General features: G+C 41.9%; 1 protein-coding gene across 1 annotated transcript in view; it reads left to right on the top strand.

The window, feature by feature from the left end:
* Positions 1-20,305, top strand: part of LOC126174802 (luciferin sulfotransferase-like) — a 380,096-nt gene that overhangs the window by 113,712 nt on the left and 246,079 nt on the right. The window contains exon 2 of the mRNA XM_049921176.1: positions 7,772-7,979. Coding sequence (XP_049777133.1) covers positions 7,775-7,979 — 205 coding nt within the window. The 5' untranslated portion in view covers positions 7,772-7,774. The remainder of the gene's footprint in view (positions 1-7,771; positions 7,980-20,305) is intronic.

The following is a 20,305-nucleotide window of genomic DNA, read 5'->3' as shown; positions in this document are numbered from 1 at the left end:
CCCTCTGCCTATCTTCCTTTTTTTTTTAAAAAAAAAAAAGAAAATGAAAGAAAAAAAAGAGCCAGCGCAGCGCTGTGGAGTTTTTGATTAGGTAATGTATGTAAAATGCAAATCGCACTACTAATAACTAGGCAGGAATTAAGTTCGCACATGCGCCTTCCACATTTGAATAGTATGCGGGAAAAATGAACAACACGCATATTTTAAAATGATTACACTTAAGCAACTTGAAAGGCTATGTTTCTTAAACAGTAACACGTAATTGCTTATCGTATTTTCGTCTTTTTTTCATTTTTGAAAAGAAAACGATGTTGCCTTGTCGTCAGCAGTTATATTTCTGTTGTTACATCGCAATTTTGGCAATAGCTCGACACGGCGGAGAGTCCTTGGTATAGATTTTACGAGAATGTGCTTAGAGAGGATAGTTACATTACCTATAAGTGTATGTCTTGTTATTAGCCTTAATAAAATGTGGTGATGTGTTGAATAGACTCGAGCAGATCACTATTAAATAAATTACCTAGAGCGTATTGCAGTAGACGGAAGAAATATATCCACCTCCCGCTTGAATCCAGTATCGGAGTCCTTTTCACTCGAGTAGCATGTGAGAAAAAACGCAGAATACACTAAATCTTCACATACCTCGCTGTTCTGCGTGTGTTATTCTTAGGTGATTCAAGGTCTTGTAAAAATCTCGGATACGGTTATAGCCCGCACCTCCAATATCGCTTAACTACAGATTTGTTGTGAAGTTCGGCACTGCCTGCAGTATTTTTGTAACTTGTAACTGGCCAAAGATTACCTCTTTTCGAGTACAAAGCATTTACATACGTAGCATTACTCTCGGTCTGCTGTAAGAACAACACATTCAGGTCTTTTAGTATAGAAATCCACCTTCTAGAGTTGTCAAGGCGACTCACAGTATTCAAAACCGTTGTGGGTACATGACACTTTGCTACCGACGGCGCTTTACTGCATAAGGGTTTCATATAGTCATTATATTAACGCAGAATATGTGATGGAAAATAAACGACGTAATTCTCACGAAACATTCTGGAGAGAAAATGCATTCAATGTGGACTGTAACTCCACTGTGTAGTCAACGTCGAGTATCCGATAGAGCAATCATAAGAGCGGTTAGGGGCGCCGTAAAATGCCTAGGTGGAAACGCCTGGGGCAACTCAATGAAGTACGTATGAAACATATTCTGGGTTCAGGTTCACTTGCAGGAATCTACGACAGAACTGGCATACAAAACACGTATTGGACTCATCGCTGTTTCGAGTATTTACCCGGCAGCCGGGTTCCTATGTGGATTAATACGAGGGCTGTTCGGGAATATGGTCGGAAAGGCCGCGAAATAAAATCACAAATGTTTTATTTGCAACAGTTTGCTACACTTTGCAGCTACTTCTCAGTATAGTCGCCGCTCCGACATTTGTCGTAGCGTCTATCAACTTTCCAAAGACCTCGTCATAGAAGGCAGCCGCCGACTTTTTCCGTCAGATGTTTACGCTTGTCTACAGCTCGTTGTGTGTGCCAAAATGTAGCCTTCATAGCTAGCTATTTACGTGAGCAGAGATGAATCTCCGGAGGAGGCATTTACTGGTTCTATTGTGGGTGATCAAACACTTACCATTGAAAATGCTACTGGGGCGTCTTCATTGCCCTTACAGAGTGCGGCCGAGAGATTTCATGAAGAAGAAAACGTATGACAGTTGTATTACACGTGCTCTGCAAGATATCAGGAGAAATCTCTCACCAGGCCCTCATACTTGGCGGGAGACACTATTTTCTAGTCATTTTTAAGTGCTCACTGGGCGCTCAGAACTGAAAAGAGTGACATGACGCCGGGAAATAAATAATATTTATGTCTCTTCGCTTCAGAAGAAACATCACTCCATCAAATTGACAGATCGCTTCCATCACTGAAACATGTGTCACCTATATGATAGTAATATTTACCGCTATTTTCTAAGCAGGATACCTCTGTTGCTGATTTTCCATCTCACTACAGATTATAGGCCTCGACTGACGGGGAGGAGGGGAGCGATTGACAATAATTATTGCAACAATAAACTTGACACTGATTTACTACTGTTATTTATAAGACATACCTCCCACATACAGTCATGTTCCTGTCACTCTGGAGTACAGAGCACGAATGAATAACAAAACTCACACAACTGAGATAATAAATATTGGGGAGGTGACATAATGGGGAACATCATTCCTACTAACCAACGGGAAGAGGATAAGGGGTCCAGTGACCTCGATACATGAGAACAATGGCCACTTGTCCCAATACCAGCTCTATGATTCGATCACCTGGCCATATGTCAGGTGAGGGGGGGGGGGCGGGAGGGGAGGGAAGGCAGATGCAGCTTATCTTATCGGTGAAATCGCTGTATTACAACAAGAGCCCCCATTGAGGTTGAACCTGTCTTGTAGTTCTATGGCCTCACTGGTGCCCAGAAGAGGGGAGAGGAGGGTGAGTGGGCAAGTAATATCGTGAGATAAGGAGACAAGTAGGCCCACTGAGTTCGCGCCAGCCCCGTTGTTCTGTGATTTCGCCACGTGTCGGGAGGAGGCGGATACAGGTGGAGGAGGCAGGGAGATGAGAACAATAGGTTCATTGACGTTGAATCTGTCTTGCCCTACTACTGCCTCGTAGTAACCGTATTGTGGCAACTAGCTCACAGTGTTCGTAGCCTATTATGGATTCAGTGCCTCAACTGTAAACGACAGCAGTTGCTAATGTCTGAATGTCTGAAGACAGGAATACATGAAAATGCGACTCTGTTACAGTTTTGTGCCGTAACGAAGCGATCCAATTATACTCATAACGCATAAAGAGCCTAAAAAGTGTATTTTACTTGAGAAAATTAAGTCTCCGATTGTGAATCTCTATCGCAGATTGTCCACGAGATCGTGAATCATGTAGCATAGAACGAAAAGAATGAGAGATTTGCGTCTGTGGTTGACTGTCTTTGCTGCTGTCGGACTGTTTTCGAGGGGCGCTTTTTGACTGTTTCTTCTGATCTCCAACTGTTGTATTGATAACGACGAAATTTGGCACAGATGTTGGTCTACGTCTACTTATGCAGGCGCCCTACATTGTAGAAGCTTTTCGAAGCCGGTTATTTGCTGCAAAAGCCATACTGTGACTTGAGAAAGCAGTCTAACATCATTTCTGGCAGAAATGCGAGTAAATTTCCAACTGGCGGCAAAGTGCTTCCGTTCGGGAAAGGCGTGGGTTGCGAAATATTGCAGAAGCCTGACAACCCTCGGTGAAAACGACATCTCTTGGATGCCTGTCGCCCACCGCTCCCTCTCTGCCCCAGAATCTCACAGCAGTGAAGCACTGTATGGCACAGTGAAAGCAGCACATGTTGCTAGGAAGTCCATCAGTATCTGCGTTGGACACTAAAGGCTGTGAGCGTGACTTTGCCTGCATAGTTGTGGGTTGTTTCTTCTGTAAAAGACACTGGCTCTGGATGCTTCCATCGCATCTTCTGGACTTTAGAGTATCCTTCATGTAACCACCAGAGACTTTTTCCTTTACATGTGTGAATTTTCAGCATCTTATGATAAACTCCATTTGATCAGGGGAAATCTGTAATGATCAAATCTCTAATGATTATCCCTATCAATGGAGCAGCTAGTAAACAAAGTCTGCAGTCCTTTGAAGTGCTTATGAGTAATAAATGAATAAAGTGGAAGATCACTAAGGAGTGTATGACATACAGTTAAGAAAGAAAATCTCTGCGTCTGTTGAAATTAAGAATCGTTTCAAAAGACACATGTGGTGTTTGTAGACCGAATCCCCATGCCCCGTAAAGGGCTCAGATTACAACTGCGGAACTCTTCTAGATACGTTTCTTGACGTTATAAGACAGTTTCATGTGCTTATCCGTCCGTTAAAGTAGCACACATATATCCACAACACCTTGGTAACAATTAAAACGGCCAATAATTATCGTCTGTGACGCACTGGGTAGTGACAATACCCTCTGCGAGCGCTTTTTGAATTTCACGAATATTCTACCATTCTTCATTACTATTTCACCTTTTTAAGTTTCTGGAAGGAAATAAAACCATTTTTATTTGGTTCAAGAGAAATGTATGAAAGTAAGTTATGGATATTTTCTTGATCTCCTATCTCCAGTCACGGAAGAGAGAATGAATAATTGACTTGTTTCTAGCTATTTTGCTTGATAACTGCTGTTATCTGCTTCATGTCACGTAGATGATATAACCTGCAACGATTTGCTGGGGAGAGAATCATACAGTCAAGAACGGCATGATAAAGGAAAGACCGGAACGCTTGAGTGATGCTGGTCACGCTTAGCTACCACCTTACGGCGTGCAGACAGGAATGCATAGCTGAAGGCAGCACGGTAACGTTGTGTGTCGCTTAGGTATGCTATTTAATTCGTTACTTTACTGGCACCTCGAAATGTGAAAATCGCTTAGAATTTTCAAGAAATTTTCACATTTTCTTTTTCTACACAAGCCATGAATTCTCACAGAATTTGCTATTAATTGAACTATCACTTAACAACAAATTTCAGATGAGATTTCAAATGGCGGACGTAATGCCGCAGAACGTTTCTATGCCCCAAGGAAATGACATCTTGCAATTTCCAAAACATGTTTTCAGATCCCCTATAGGAAACACTAAAAGGAAGAAAACACGGAGCATCTAAAATATATCATCTTCTCAGGAAAGCAGTTCTGTTGAATGCAATGGGGTTTGATAAACTAGGGACAAAGTAACGAAAAGCAACAATAGCCTGTTAAAGCGTCACACATGTTAGATGTGAACAGTGAGTACCAGCCTTGAGCTCGAACAAGGTTAACAGCCTTTCGCAGACACTGGTAATATCAATGGCATCATCAAAAGACATGTCGACTCAATGATTGGACAAATGGAGGTTGATCCCTCTCGATTGCTTCCACACTATACAGAGGTTTTTCGACGGTGCTGTGGGGGTAGTAATACTGGAAGAAAAGCAGAATTCTCATACCTTCTTGGAAGGTGTTTTGAGGGCTTGGGACGATATCGGCTTTAACCAGTAGCCATTTGAAACTTGGAGTCGATATGAGAGGTGTTTTCAAATATCACAAATGGTAGTGCACTGGCAGCAAAAGACTTATCAGTGTTGCTTACATTTTCAACTTGTCATACAGAATTCATCATAGGATATATTTGTTAAACAGTAGAGATATGTCGTATCAGTGATGTCCGTAACGTTATGGGTAAATGCAACGCACAACTCAGTTTTTACCTCGCTTAGTTTGTTTATCACATAACTTGAGAGGAAAGTGTTTGTAACATATAGCGGAGGCGTAAACTCTGTTATGTGAAAGAAGTATGATTTCTCTAAACCTTTTTGGATCATATTGGCGGTTATAGGAATATTATTATTTCAATCGCGTTGCAGAGAAAACGCTTCTGCTTCATGACATAGCGAATTTATCGACTTGAAGAATTTTTGGTTGTCAAAATAATTAAAATAATACTGCGTAACGCCACTGTGTATAAGATGTCCCAAAAATTAGGGCCTAAATAGTACAAAGGGTGGAGGATCCTCAGTCGAGTATTTTTCTTCTGGAACCAATAGCCAGAAGGAATACTACAGGCGTTAGAAGGTTTTTGTAAGCAATGAGTCTGAGGCACGTGATTTCAAACGCTTGCGTTTCATAACATATATCAGTAATTTTTCCAAGCGCACATAACCACAATTTACAATTCAGCACTGGCTGTGGCAGATGGTGCATTACTCTTCATAAGGACTAACAGATATACTCTTCATATATGGTGCACCGTGATGTAACGCTCGGACAGCCGAACAAATGTACAAGAAGCGCCACCCTCATTGGGAGAACTTTATCGTTCTGGACAGAAATTTACGAGAGACTGGATGGAATTAGTCAGAGAAAGCTGACCGAAAATCTCGACAAATAGTTAATCGCACAAAATAATTTGAGGAAAATCGTAATTCCGTTTATTCAGTGGCTCATATTTAATACATCTACATCTACGCTCCACAAGCCACCCAGCGGTGTGTGGCGGAGGGCACTTTGCGTGCCACTGTCATTACCTCCCTTTCCTGTTCCAGTCGCGTATGGTTCGCGGGAAGAACGACTGCCGGAAAGCCTCCGTGCGCCCTCTAATCTCTCTAATTTTACATTCGTGATCTCTTCGGGAGGTATAAGTAGGGGGAAGCAATATATTCGATGCCTCATCCAGAAAAGCACCCTCTCGAAACCTGGATACCAAGCTACACCGCGATGCAGAGCGACTCTCTTGCAGAGTCGGCCACTTGAGTATGCTAAACATCTCCGTAACCCTATCACGCTTACCAAATAACCCTGTGACGAAACGCGCCGCTCTTCTTTGGATTTTCTCTATCTCCTCTGTCAACCCGACCTGGTACGGATCCCACACTGATGACCAATACTCAAGTATAGGTCGAACGAGTGTTTCGTAAGCCACCTCCTTTGATGATGGACTACATTTTCTAAGGACTCTCCCAATGAATCTCAACCTCGCACCCGCCTTACCAACAAGTAATTTTATATGATCATTCCACTTCAAATCGTTCCCTACGCATACTCCAGATATTTTACAGAAGTAACTGCTACCAGTTTTCGTTCCGCTATCATATAATCATATAATAAAGGATCCTTCTTTCTATGTATTCGCAATACATTACATTTGTCTATGTTAAGGGACAGTTGCCACTCGCTGCACCAAGTGCCCACCCGCTGCAGATCTTCCTGCATTCCGCTGCAATTTTCTAATGCTGCAACTTCTCTGTATACCACAGCATCATCCGCGAAAAGCTGCATGGAACTTCCGACCCTATCTACTAGGTCATTTATATATATATATATATATATATATATATATATATATATATATATATATATATATATTGTGAAAAGCAATGGTCCCATAACACTCCCCTGTGGCACGCCACAGGTTACTTTAACGTCTGTAGACGTCTCTCCATTGAGAACAACATGCTGTGTTCTTTTTGCTAAAAACTCTTCATCCGCGAAAAACTGCATGGATCTTCCGACCCTATCTACTAGGTCATTTATATATATTGTGAAAAGCAATGGTCCCATAACACTCCCCTGTGGCACGCCAGAGGTTACTTTAACGTCTGTAGACGTCTCTCCATTGCGAACAACATGCTGTGTTCTGTTTGCTAAAATCTCTTCAATCTAGCCACACAGCTGGTCTGATATTCCGTTGGCTCACTTTGTTTATCAGGCGACAGTACGGAACTGTATCGAACGCCTTCCGGAAGTCAAGGAAAATGGCATCTACCTGGGAGCCTGTATCTAATATTTTCTGGGTCTCACGAACAAATAAAGCGAGTTGGGTCCCACACGACCGCTGTTTCCGGAATCCATGTTGATTCCTACAGAGTAGATTCTGGGTTTCCAGAAACGACATGATACACGAGCAAAAAACATGTTCTAAAATGCACCGCGATTGGCGTTTGTCAGTTTGATGGTCGGTACGATATGCTGCTGTTGCCGTAAAGTAAAATTTGTCTAAGTCAATAAATAAGTAAACATTTATTCCGTACCAAAGTCCATTGTATCCATGTACTGAATTTTGTATCCTGTAATATCTGAATAATCATGTCGCTAAAGTTATGGAACATCCTGTATAGATGAGTACTGGTAGGATAAAGTGCAAGGAGAGGGAATTACTAAGCGAGACTAACGAGAGTACTTTGTGCTGCAGATAATGTTCGAGCCCAAGTTCGAGAAGCTGCAGGACGAGTTTGGTCTGCGGGTGGCAGCCGCCTGCCCTGGGATATTCAAGTCGCCGCTGTGGAGGGTCACGCCGTCGCGTTCCGTCGTCACGAGTCTCTACCCAGACATGTGGCAGCGCTTCACAAACTTCGAAGTCTACCCTGACGATGTGTGGGTGGTGACTTTCCCGAAATGTGGTAAGTTGGCAATCTGTATAACAATATAAGAGAACTAACAATCTACACTCCTGGAAATGGGAGCCATAAATACACTCCTGGAAATGGAAAAGAGAACACATTGACACCGGTGTGTCAGACCCACCATACTTGCTCCGGACACTGCGAGAGGGCTGTACAAGCACTGATCACACGCACGGCACAGCGGACACACCAGGAACCGCGGTGTTGGCCGTCGAATGGCGCTAGCTGCGCAGCATTTGTGCACCGCCGCCGTCAGTGTCAGCCAGTTTGCCGTGGCATACGGAGCTCCATCGCAGTCTTTAACACTGGTAGCATGCCGCGACAGCGTGGACGTGAACCGTATGTGCAGTTGACGGACTTTGAGCGAGGGCGTATAGTGGGCATGCGGGAGGCCGGGTGGACGTACCGCCGAATTGCGCAACACGTGGGGCGTGAGGTCTCCACAGTACATCGATGTTGTCGCCAGTGGTCGGCGGAAGGTGCACGTGCCCGTCGACCTGGGACCGGACCGCAGCGACGCACGGATGCACGCCAAGACCGTAGGATCCTACGCAGTGCCGTAGGGGACCGCACCGCCACCTCCCTGCAAATTAGGGACACTGTTGCTCCTAGGGTATCGGCGGGGACCATTCGCAACCGTCTCCATGAAGCTGGGTTACGGTCCCGCACACCGTTAGGCCGTCTTCCGCTCACGCTCCAACATCGTGCAGCCCGCCTCCAGTGGTGTCGCGACAGGCGTGAATGGAGGGACGAATGGAGACGTGTCGTCTTCAGCGATGAGAGTCGCTTCTGCCATGGTGCCAATGATGGTCATATGCGTGTTTGGCGCCGTGCAGGTGAGCGCCACAATCAGGACTGCATACGACCGAGGCACACAGGGCCAACACCCGGCTTCATGGTGTGGGAAGCGATCTCCTACACTGGCCGTACACCACTGGTGATCGTCGAGGGGACACTGAATAGTGCACGGTACATCCAAACCGTCATCGAACCCATCGTTCTACCATTCCTAGACCGGCAAGGGAACTTGCTGTTCCAACAGGACAATGCACGTCCGCATGTATCCCGTGCCACCCAACGTGCTCTAGAAGGTGTAAGTCAACTACCCTGGCCAGCAAGATCTCCGGATCTGTCCCCCATTGAGCATGTTTGGGACTGGATGAAGCGTCGTCTCACGCGGTCTGCACGTCCAGCACGAACGCTGGTCCAACTGAGGCGCCAGGTGGAAATGGCATGGCAAGCCGTTCCACAGGACTACATTCAGCATCTCTACGATCGTCTCCATGGGAGAATAGCAGCCTGCATTGCTGCGAAAGGTGGATATACACTGTACTAGTGCCGACATTGTGCATGCTCTGTTGCCTGTGTCTATGTGCCTGTGGTTCTGTCAGTGTGATCATGTGATGTATCTGACCCCAGGAATGTGTCAATAAAGTTTCCCCTTCCTGGGACAATGAATTCACGGTGTTCTTATTTCAATTTCCAGGAGTGTATACGACGCGAAGGGTACAAATAGGAGAATTTCTAACACTTACACAATCCTAATTTCCAGATGATTTGATGATACTATCCGAGGGGGCAATTCCGACCCACGGCCACGGAATGTGATAATTGAATAACACAGCACTTATCCAGATCTTTCATTCACCGAAGACGCTCAACGACCTTCAAACTCTATAGTGAAAATTCGCGACTTAATACGATCAATGAAAAAAATTTATTGTGGTGCTAGCATGGTTCCCTCTAGGCTCACAACGAATTTCTTACACACTATCAGTTAATGAGAAAACAGGATAAATTATATTAAACTTCATGGTACTACCATCAGTCACTGCGTCAATCTAAATTTTGTGGAGGAACCAAGTTCCGATACGTAGATACAAGTTTAATGTGTGGAAATGTCCAACTCGTTGGTATGCGTTCGACACTTGTCCTTACAAAGTATATAAATATACAACGAAACAATATATCTAAATGTAAATATGAAGACACAAAATTGTAAAGCCTCATAGGGGAGTCATCAACTCCTTTTGACCTACACGTACGGCATAATTCTAGTGCTCTCGAGCCGCTGATGACTCGTTCCATACCGTGCTCTCCCTACTGTATTTAATCTTCTGAAGTCACCACCAGGCTCGTGGCTCAAGCCACCTGACTTCGTCTACGTTCTTAATGAGTATCGGCGCGCCTACTGTCTCGATCTCTCTGTGGCGGTTTTTGCGTATCATCAACAAGGACAAATGCAATGAATATCGATGATACGATACTCTACGGTATGTATTCTGCGGTTTGAATTCACTCTGGTTATTTTTTTTTAGCAGTTGCATTTATTTGATTTTGTAAATTATACTGACTATATTATACACATGTATAACGCATTATTCATACTACATCATCTCCCGGATAATTATTTAGTTCAAATTGCACAAGAATTCCACCTGAGGTACTGTAATAATGTTGACTGTAAGTTGTGTTCATATCACTAAAATTACAGATCGTACATCAGAGCTTTTATAATTTTTGTCTTCGATGGATTTAATTATTCTTAGCAAATTGATCATGAAAAGGAACCACAGAATATCACCAGCACACAACACTGACGTATGCTACCAGAAATATTTTTCTCCGTGATTCGTGCGTAGTTTAATTTTGGCCTCATACATCAGCAATGAAATCTGGTTCAGCAATAAATACCATCAGTACTGTTCCTAGAAAATGCAGTCTGATTCGATTAATTTTTTCTTGTATAAATAGAGTTCAGTACCACCGGTGCACATTTATTTCTTACACATCGGAATATTCTTTGCAGTTTCAAGTAATTTAAATTTGCCGCTGTGATAAAAGTTAAGATGGCGGCCAACAAAAGATAGAGGATTCCTTTTTTAATTAAGATTTTCCTTTGCTCAATAAATAATTAATCATTTATATTGATGCCACCAATAGAAAAATTATTAAATTGTTTTGCAAATTAGTTTAACACAACCCATGCTATTTTCAACTAGAACTACAGACGAAGTTGCTATATAATCGCAACTAACAATGGCTGCGCTTCTTGCAGCTATGATAAAACAATTAATACAACATTATAATTAAAAGAGGAAGTGAATTTTCAATAATTAATCATAAATAGTTTTAACGCATTTGGCTCTGTTTGTTTTTACCAGCAAATGAACATAAAAGTACAATAATTGTACATTAATTGTTTTCCATTCAACAGACCTCAAATCGATTCCCGTCTTGCGTCGGCAACGTGCATCGGAAGAACACGACAAAAGGGTACAAAACAAAAGAAAAGAATGACATAGATTAACAAAGAATGTGAAACAAATATTGTCTCTGTTTTACATAATATCATCTTTTCAAGAAATAATTACATAACTGAATGAATGTTATTGAGTTACGTAATTTTCCACACGTTCATATTCCACTCGTAATAAAAAATACATATCTCGTGGATGTTATATCTCCCCGTACGATTTCCATGTTTTTGGAGCCCTGTAGAAAGATATACGTGGTCGTCGATTTGATTTGGACAAAGAGCTCCACGCCTGGGTACGATCATGGTTCTGCAGGAAACCGCAACCACTTTTCCCTGAAGGCATTGACCGTCTTGTCTCACAGTGGGATAAATGTGTTAACAGCCCAGGCGATTACTTTTGAAATAATAAACAGTTTACTTACATTTTTATATCTGCTTATACTTGACTGCCCCTTGTAGATCATTTTGTGGATAAGGCGAACCAAACGCTGCGTCTTGTTGGAAGAACACTTAGAAGATGCTACTAATTCACCAAAGCGACTTCAACACTACTCTTGCTCGTCCTCAGAGAGGACCGGAGAAGGATATCGAGAAAGTTCAAAGGGCAGCTCGTTTTGTACTATAGCAAAACGGGGAAGAGAGTGTCATGCATATGATACCCAATTTGAGGTGGCAACCATTATAACAAAGGCGACCTTTCCACGGAATTTCAATCAGCAACTTTCTCCTCCGAATGCGAAAATATTCTGTTGGCGCTCTCGTACATAGGCGTAGATGATCATCGTAATAAAATAAGAGAAATTAGAGCTATCCTGAAAATATATGTCTTCGTTTTTCTACTAGCAGCCGGATAGCGGAACAGGAGACTACAGTGTGAAAGTCGTTCGGTGAGCCCTCTGACAGGCACATTTCAGTGTAGTCACGAGTTTATAGATGTACATATTTTGAAAAGCTTGTCACGCTCCACACCCTGTCGTAACAGAGAGAAAAAAATCTTGCTCTCATTTCTCAGTCCAAATAAAAGGTCACCATTCTATGGGAAAAGACTATAATTCAATAAACTAAAGAAAATCCTTTCTTCTACCAAGGTCAGATATGATTTGTGTTTGATGTTATTCACATTAGCGGTGTTGAGAATAGTCGACAATTTGAAGACAATCGTTTTGGATGTTAGGCCACGTCACTACAAAACACTAATATGCAATGACGCAGACTAACACCCAAACTGATTTTATTCAAACTTAAACTGGTCGTGGAAGCCTACAAACTTCTCCCGAGGACCTGCTCCCATTTTTTATTTTAAATACCTTTATTAGTCTTTAGAATATCTAACATTATGGCTATCTACAAGCAGTTTGTAAACCTAGCGACTTGTCTCCTAAGATTTGTTAACCGCATTATGTAGGTGAGATCTAACAACTGTTGTCTTAAATACTTGGAGAGATATAATGGATCAAACGGAAGTTCAGAATTACACATTATCTAGTATCATGAAGCGTCAGCTAAATAAATCAAATACATGAGAGGAAAAACCGCGATATAACTCACACAGCACACAGATAAATAATTAATAGATTTACGTTAGGTCATGGGATAAACAAAGTACTACAAATACGTATGTTAAAAATAATTTCGTGTGGTTCAGTGCAGTGAGGTCAATAGCAAGTAATTAATTCACTATTCCACAGCCCTTTATTTAAACTCACAGATGTATTACAATGAGTTTACAATGAGTCAGATCGCAAATATCAACACTACATGAAATCAGTGACGTAAGTTTCTTGGTCTGTATCGATTTACAACATCTTCCCCAGCCTGGTCAATCTCCAGGTGAGTGACCAACTAAACCGTACGTGCTATCCGTTGTCCTGAAGTGCGCAGTATTACCGTCCTTATTTTAGTCTTTCCTCATTGTACTTGTATATATTTGCATTCCTCCAGACATGTCGCGTCCATCATCTCGCATCAAAGCCTGGTTACCCTGCCACAAGTCGATACAACTTGCAGACGTGTCCCTAATTTCGTAAAAGCTCCAAAGGTCCATGATACATTTCTTAACACTCTATTTCAGAAGTTCTTTAGCACTCTGCGTGTTTTTGTGCAACTGAAGAAGTTATACAGGACTCTTTCATGATCGTGCCTATCTTGATATACATGGTTGTCAGAAACAGTCTGAAAAGGGTGTTTCAGGGTAGCTTGTCCCGAGAAATAATTATTGAACAAAAATTCGATACTTTGCTCCGTTTCCGAGTTAATAACCATTGAAATTAGCCAGTGAGGCAGTGACGCACGAAAATTCAAACAGTCCGCCAGATACAACTATAAGTTGTTCTCATAGCGTACATGATAGCGCACGAAACTTCTCAGCCTTTGGCTCGGGTCCGATCGCTGGTTCCCGTCCTATGTGCTACTTTTGTACAGCGTTCTTGTTCATTTTTAGGAAACCATATGAAGAAGTTTGGCGACATCGTCTCTGGCAGGCCGCATGAAGTTGCACACGAAACGACGTGAGTGGAAAACTTAAATGCATATAAACTCGGAAACGGCGTAACTTATTGAATTTTTGTGAACAGTCGCTTCTTAACACAGCTCTGAAACACCCTTACAAACTTTTCAGACCATTTCTGACCACCCTGCATAGAGTATTTGCAAAGTGACAATAAAAGATTTGGACGGCCTTACTCGATCTATAGCTGGTGGAGTTTTTGTTTGTTGTCCGCTTGGAGTATGCGTGGTCTTGTTGCACGGTGAAAATGTATCCAACACTCTTTTAACAGTTTAAAGACCTTTAAGTATCCAACATTGTTTCGGAAGTTCGGATAAAATAATGAAGATCATTTGTATTTGGAACATGGGGAGTTTCGTGAAGTGATATGACCAGTCAGGGAGTACTGGATTTCGTTGTCCACTGATCAAGCACGCATAGTGTAATCTACCTGCCAGACGAAGGAGATCGTCTTCAGTGGCTGGATGAAATCATCGAAATTTAGAGTCTTCCGATACCTACATCTACATGGATACTCTGCAAATCACATTTAATTGCCTGGCAGAGGTTCATCTACCCACCTTCACAATTCTCTATTATTCCAATCTCGTATAGCGCGCGGAAAGAATGAACACCTATATCTTTCCGTACGAGCTCTGATTTCCCTTATGGTGGTGATCTTTTCGTCTTATTTAGGTCGGTGTCAACAAAATATTTTCGCATTCTGAGGAGAAAGTTGGTGACTGGAATTTCGTGAGAAGATTCCATCGCAACGAAAAACGGCTTTCTTTTAATGATTTCCAGCCCAAATCCTGTATCATTTCTGTGACACTCTCTCCCATATTTCGCGATAATACAAAACGTGCTGCCTTTCTTTCAACATTTTCGATGTACTCCGTCAGCCGTATCTGGTAAGGATCCCACACCGCGCAGCAGTATTCTAAAAGAGGACGGGCAAGCGTAGTGTAAGCAGTCTCCTTGGTAGGCCTGTTACATTTTCTAAGTGTCCTGACAATAAAACGCAGTCTTCGGTTAGCCTTACCCACAACATTTTCTATGTGTTCCTTCCAGTTTAAGTTGTTCGTAATTGTAAGACCTAGGTATTTAGTTGAATTTACGGCTTTCAGAATAGAATCATTTATCGTGTAACGGAAGTTTTAACGTGTTCCTTTTAGCACTCATGCGGATGACCTCACACTTTTCGTTATTTGGGGTCAACTGGAAATTTTCGTACCATTCCGATATTTCTTCTAAATCGTTTTGCATTTTGTTTTGATTTTCTGATGACTTTATTAGTCGATAAACGACAGCGTCATCTTCAAACAACCGAAGACGGCTGCTCAGATTGTCTCCCAAATTGTTTATATAGATAAGGAACAGCAAAGGGCCTATAACACTACCCTGGGGAACGCCAGAAATCACTTCTGTTTTACGAGATGACTTTCCGTCAATTACTACGAACTGTGACCTCTCTGACAGGAAATCACAAATCCAGTCACATAACTGATACTATATTCCATAAGCACGCAATTTCACTATGAGCCGCTTGTGTGGTACAGTGTCAAAAGCCTTCCGGAAATTCAGAAATACGGAATCGATCTGAAATCCCTTGTCAATAGCACTCAACACTACATGTGAGTAAAGGGCTAGTTGTGTTTCACAGAAACTATGTTTTCTAAGCCCATGTTCTAAAATCCTGCTGCATATCGACGTTAACGATATGGGCCTGTAATTTAGTGGATTACTCCTATTACCTTTACTGAATATTGGTGTGACTTGTGCAACTTTCCAGTCTTTGGGTACGGATCTTTCGTAGAGTGAACGGTTGCATATGATTGTTAAGTAAGGAGCTAATGCATCAGCATACTCCGGAAGGAACCTAATTGGTATACAGTCTGGACCAGAAGACTTACTTTTATTAAGTCATTTAAGTTGCTTCACTACTCCTAGGATATTTACTTCTACGTTACTCATGTTGGCAGCTGTTCTCGATTCGAATTCTGGAATATTTACTTCATCTTCTTTTGTGAAAGCATTTCGGAAGGCTGTGTTCAGTAACTCTGCTTTGGCAGCATTGTCTTCGATAGTACCTCCATTGCTATCGCGCAGAGAAGGCATTAATTGTTTCTTGCCGCTAACATACTTCACATACAGCCAGAATCTCTTTGGATTTTCTGCCAGGTTTTGAGACAAAGTTTCGTCGTGAGAACTGTTATAGGTTCTCACATTGAAGTCCGCGCTAAATTTCGAGCTTCTATAAAATATCGCCAATCTTGGGGATTTTGCGTCTGTTTAAATTTGGCATGTCTGTTTCGTTGTTTCTGCAACAGTGTTCTAACCCGTTTTGTGTACCAATGAGGATCAGCTCCGTCGTTTGATAATTCATTTGGTATAAATCTCTCAATTGGTGCAGATACTATTTCTTTGAATTTAAGCCACATCACGTCTACACTTATATTATTAATTTGGAATGAATGGAGATTGTCTCTCAGGAATGTGTCAACTGAATTGTTATCTGCTTTTTTGAATAGGTATATTTTTCGCAAATTTTTCAAGGATTTGGGGATTACAATATTCAGTCTCACTACGACAACCCTGTGTTCGCATCTCAGGCCACAAGTGGCCCATCGGGACCATCCGACCGCCGTGTCATCCTCAGCGAAGGATGCGGATAGGAGGGGGCGTGTGGTCAGCACACTGCACTTCCGGTTGTTATGATGGTTTTCTTTGACCGGAGCCACTACTATTCGGTCTAGTAGCTTCTCAGTTGGCATCACGAGGCTGAGTGCACCCCGAAAAATGGCAACAGCGCATAGCGACCCGGATAGTCACCCATCCAAGTGCCGGCCACGCCCGACAGCGCTTAAATTCGGTGATCTCACGGGAACCGGTGTATCCACTGCGGAAAGGCCGTTGCCTGACAACCCTGTGTTCGCTAATCCCTAAATCGATTTTGATGCTCGTTATTATCTCAGGATTATTTGTTGCTAGGAGGTCAATTGTGTTGTTACTATCGTTTACTATTCGCCTAGGCTCATGGACTAACTGCTCGAAATAATTTTCAGAAAATGCTTTTACTATTTTTGAGTGCGTGGATTTCCCGCTTGAAACACAGTCGTTGGAGCGTTCTGATCCAGTAAATACGTGCACTTTCGAGCACGACTGCCGTTCACTCTGCAGTAAGGTTATCTTTGTGGCGAATATTTTGTGTGAAGAGAACCATGTTGTGCAAATTAGTCTCCAGTAGGAACTCTATTTGGAATTGTCTATGAGGCTGGAAGGTACAGTGAGAGCCTTGTCATGTTTTATATTTCTTTTTTCTTGTGCGAGGCCATGACACGCACTGGGTGTACTTGATAGTGCTGCCGGGTATGCACGCAACAGCGATCCTTTCAACCATACAAGCGCAGATTGAATTTGATTGCCAATAAGTCTCCGTATTGGATGATGAAGTTGCGCTATTATGTCCAGGACAATGTCTTTATTGATTGGTAGACGTGTGTGGATGATTATTTGCCACTCTGTTACAAATGTAACTCTCCCATCGATTAACATCACTGCTTATACACTCTAAGGTCACTACAACATCCGTCTACAACACCATGTAAGTAATATCGTACCCTGCTGCTATGCAGCAATGGCTTGTTAATTGTGCTTCACGAGTGCTCCTACAAATTCCAGATGTGACAATGTTACCTTCTGACAAGTACTGATCTATTCTTGCTACAGGCTAAGTGAATTATTGTGTTGCCGTGTAAACACTGTGGATTTACAGGGCTGCCCCGTACACTTGCGAATCTGGACATCGAGATTTTTAGTAGGTGATATCCACCGTGGGATACAAATCCAGCACAGTGGAGGGGATACCCATGTATTCCATTGTGCTGCTACATTGTTAGATAGCAAATGATTCCAGTCAATTCACCTGCACCAAGATTCTTGGAATAATAGTCTAGCCATGGCTGACACAGAATAGTCCTAGTGGGTAAAAATTTAGTTATGGCGTCTGACAGTTTCTTTTTTACAGTACGGCCGTTAGGTAATTTTTCTTTAACATGCTCAGTCTTCATGTAACAGTTGTATATTGCTATATTCCAGTATACCTAAGATCAGAGTCTTGTATGAACGTCTCGCTCGTCAGATTCCCATTTGTATTGCAACTGAAGTAGTGGCCTGCGTTCAATAGTTTCATGACGGCCGTTAGTTCATAATACATACTGATAGCTTCATTTTCCTTATCTGTGCCAAACGTGAAGTCATCGATGAAAACGTTGCTGGCAAGAACCCGTGCGGCAATAGGAGGTGAGATCTCATGTCAAAAAGCGTTGCTGAAAGCAAGAATCGACTGCATGTCAGGCAGAATTGGAGTGAAAAAAAATTTTTTACAACACTAATAATAGGTTATTGGTGGCTTGTGATCCTTATACAGCTGTGTAGAAACAGTTATAACATAATTAAAAGGAGGAAGGATTTGTTCCAAATCCTTGTACAATTTGTTTACTAACGAACCTAGTAGTAGCAGTTGCTATGTAACGTAACAAAGGTCAACTCACACAGCACCCTAAGAAACAACATCGACATAGATTAGATCCGTATAGACGGAAGAAACTAAGTTTTCCAGAGGAAGAATGTTCATATGGATATTACTAGTACGGGTAGTACCACATTTGGATGCTGGAATTGAAGTTAATACCAAGTCACCTTCCATAGGTGGTGTTGGTGAAGGTATAGCTGTATCAACTCATTCCTTTCTTCTTTTATTCTCATTTAAATTACACCATAAATTTATAATTTCCTACTTCCAATTACTGCATTTTTCTTTAGAACATAAGAGTAATTGCTGTAAGTAAATAAAAGATAACACCAAAGTGCAGACAAAAGAACTCCATGCAGCCCCACCTCCACATAGTGCTGCATGGGCAACGGTGTCCGTAGCCTCAACTGCGTAGCCCAATTTTGCTGCTTGGTAGTGGCCATGGGAACTGTCTAAAATGTCTGTTTGAAGCGCTACGGCCTGATTGAAGTAATAAGATGGCAGGTCCTTGAAGTCAAGACACAACTTGGAAAAACGCACCAGCTATTCTAGTGAAACGCCAAGTAGTTACTTCGTGGTATGATAACTTCCGTGACTATTTTGAAAAACGTTGTGCTATAAAAATCTTGTCAAATTACTGATGTCTTCGTGCGAGACGAGTTACAGAAATGCTACCATAATATCGCAAATAATAGCCGCGGGATATGGTCGGAACCGTAATGGAGCAGGGAGTATTTCTGATAGAAGATTGGGTCCTTTCTTGAAGATGTTGTTCAGAGAATGTGCATTGTTCTCACGAGAAGACACATCAAAAACGATTCTACACTTTATGTTACCCTGTTGTTCCACCTTGACAACCACTTGCGAAAGATAAAACATGGTATTACTTGGTTCTTCAGGAAGAGCGAGTTTTGCATGGTTCTTTTTAACATAATCCAACATGAGGGGGTGGTAAATGTTATTAAGGACTCGTTCCTAAGGAGTATTTTATGTAAACTTTTAAATATACTTTCTTCATTCAGATGATTATTAGGATTTAAAATAATATTTGGTTTGGAGAGGAATTCTGCGCAAGATACCTTTGTAGTTCTGCTTTCAACGAGACATGTTTCAGCACTTTCTATGCTCTCTTCAGTGGGTTTATTTGTATTTACCTTCCACTAAATTGTTGTTTACATGTTAATTTTTAATGAAACATTTGGTACAAAATATTCATATTTGTAAAATGAACGATTATTGCCAAATATATTACACTGTTGGCATACAGTACACAGCACAGAGTTTAAGCCAGCGTTACCTGTTGTGGCTGCGTAGTGTTCATTTGTTTCGTGACACGTTTGTTTGGGATGTGGCGCGTGGATCTGAACTGTTGTTGACTTTTTTTGTGTTTAATTCGTGTGTGTGTGTGTGTGTGTGTGTGTGTGTGTGTGTGTGGGAGAGAGAGAGAGAGAGAGAGAGAGAGAGAGAGCGAGTGTGAGTGTGTGTTTGTATGTGTGTGTGACTCAGTGAGTGGCTGAGAATGTGTGTCCAAGATAAGGAGGGGAAGAGAAAGAGTGTATTTGCGAGAGAGAGAGATAGACAGAGAGAGAGAGAATGGGTGATGGTTGTGCACACGCATGTAAAGCATGTAAAGTTTAATTGCAGAGGCTATCTTTTACAGTTTTAGGTCGGGTGTTATTTCTATTCTGCCAAAGAGGGATTTATTGCACGGGGATGTATATTCGTTTAGTACTTACTTTCATTGGGCTATTGGTTTTTGGATATGATATTTTTCTTATTTTGTTAATTTTTGGTACAGGCTGTTAGCAGTTTCAAGGATTGATATGTCTGTTTCTGTGTTCATTGAGTGGTGATACTTTGCTGTTAGGTGATCTGCAAATATTGAGTGTAGGTTATTATTATTTTTCTCAGTCCTCTGACATTTTCTGTACACCTGGTTCTAAAATTCATGAAAGGTTGAACACATATAGAGATTGACAGAAGTTGGCAGTTAGTTTAGATTTATCACACTGGCCATATTAGTCAGTGTTGGTGGTATTTCTTCC

Source organism: Schistocerca cancellata, chromosome 3 (assembly GCF_023864275.1).
Source record: "Schistocerca cancellata isolate TAMUIC-IGC-003103 chromosome 3, iqSchCanc2.1, whole genome shotgun sequence".
In the NCBI taxonomy this organism is placed as follows: Eukaryota; Metazoa; Arthropoda; class Insecta; order Orthoptera; family Acrididae; genus Schistocerca; species Schistocerca cancellata.
The sequence above is the reverse complement of the archived record's forward strand: the minus strand, read 5'-3'. Positions and strand labels throughout refer to the sequence as shown.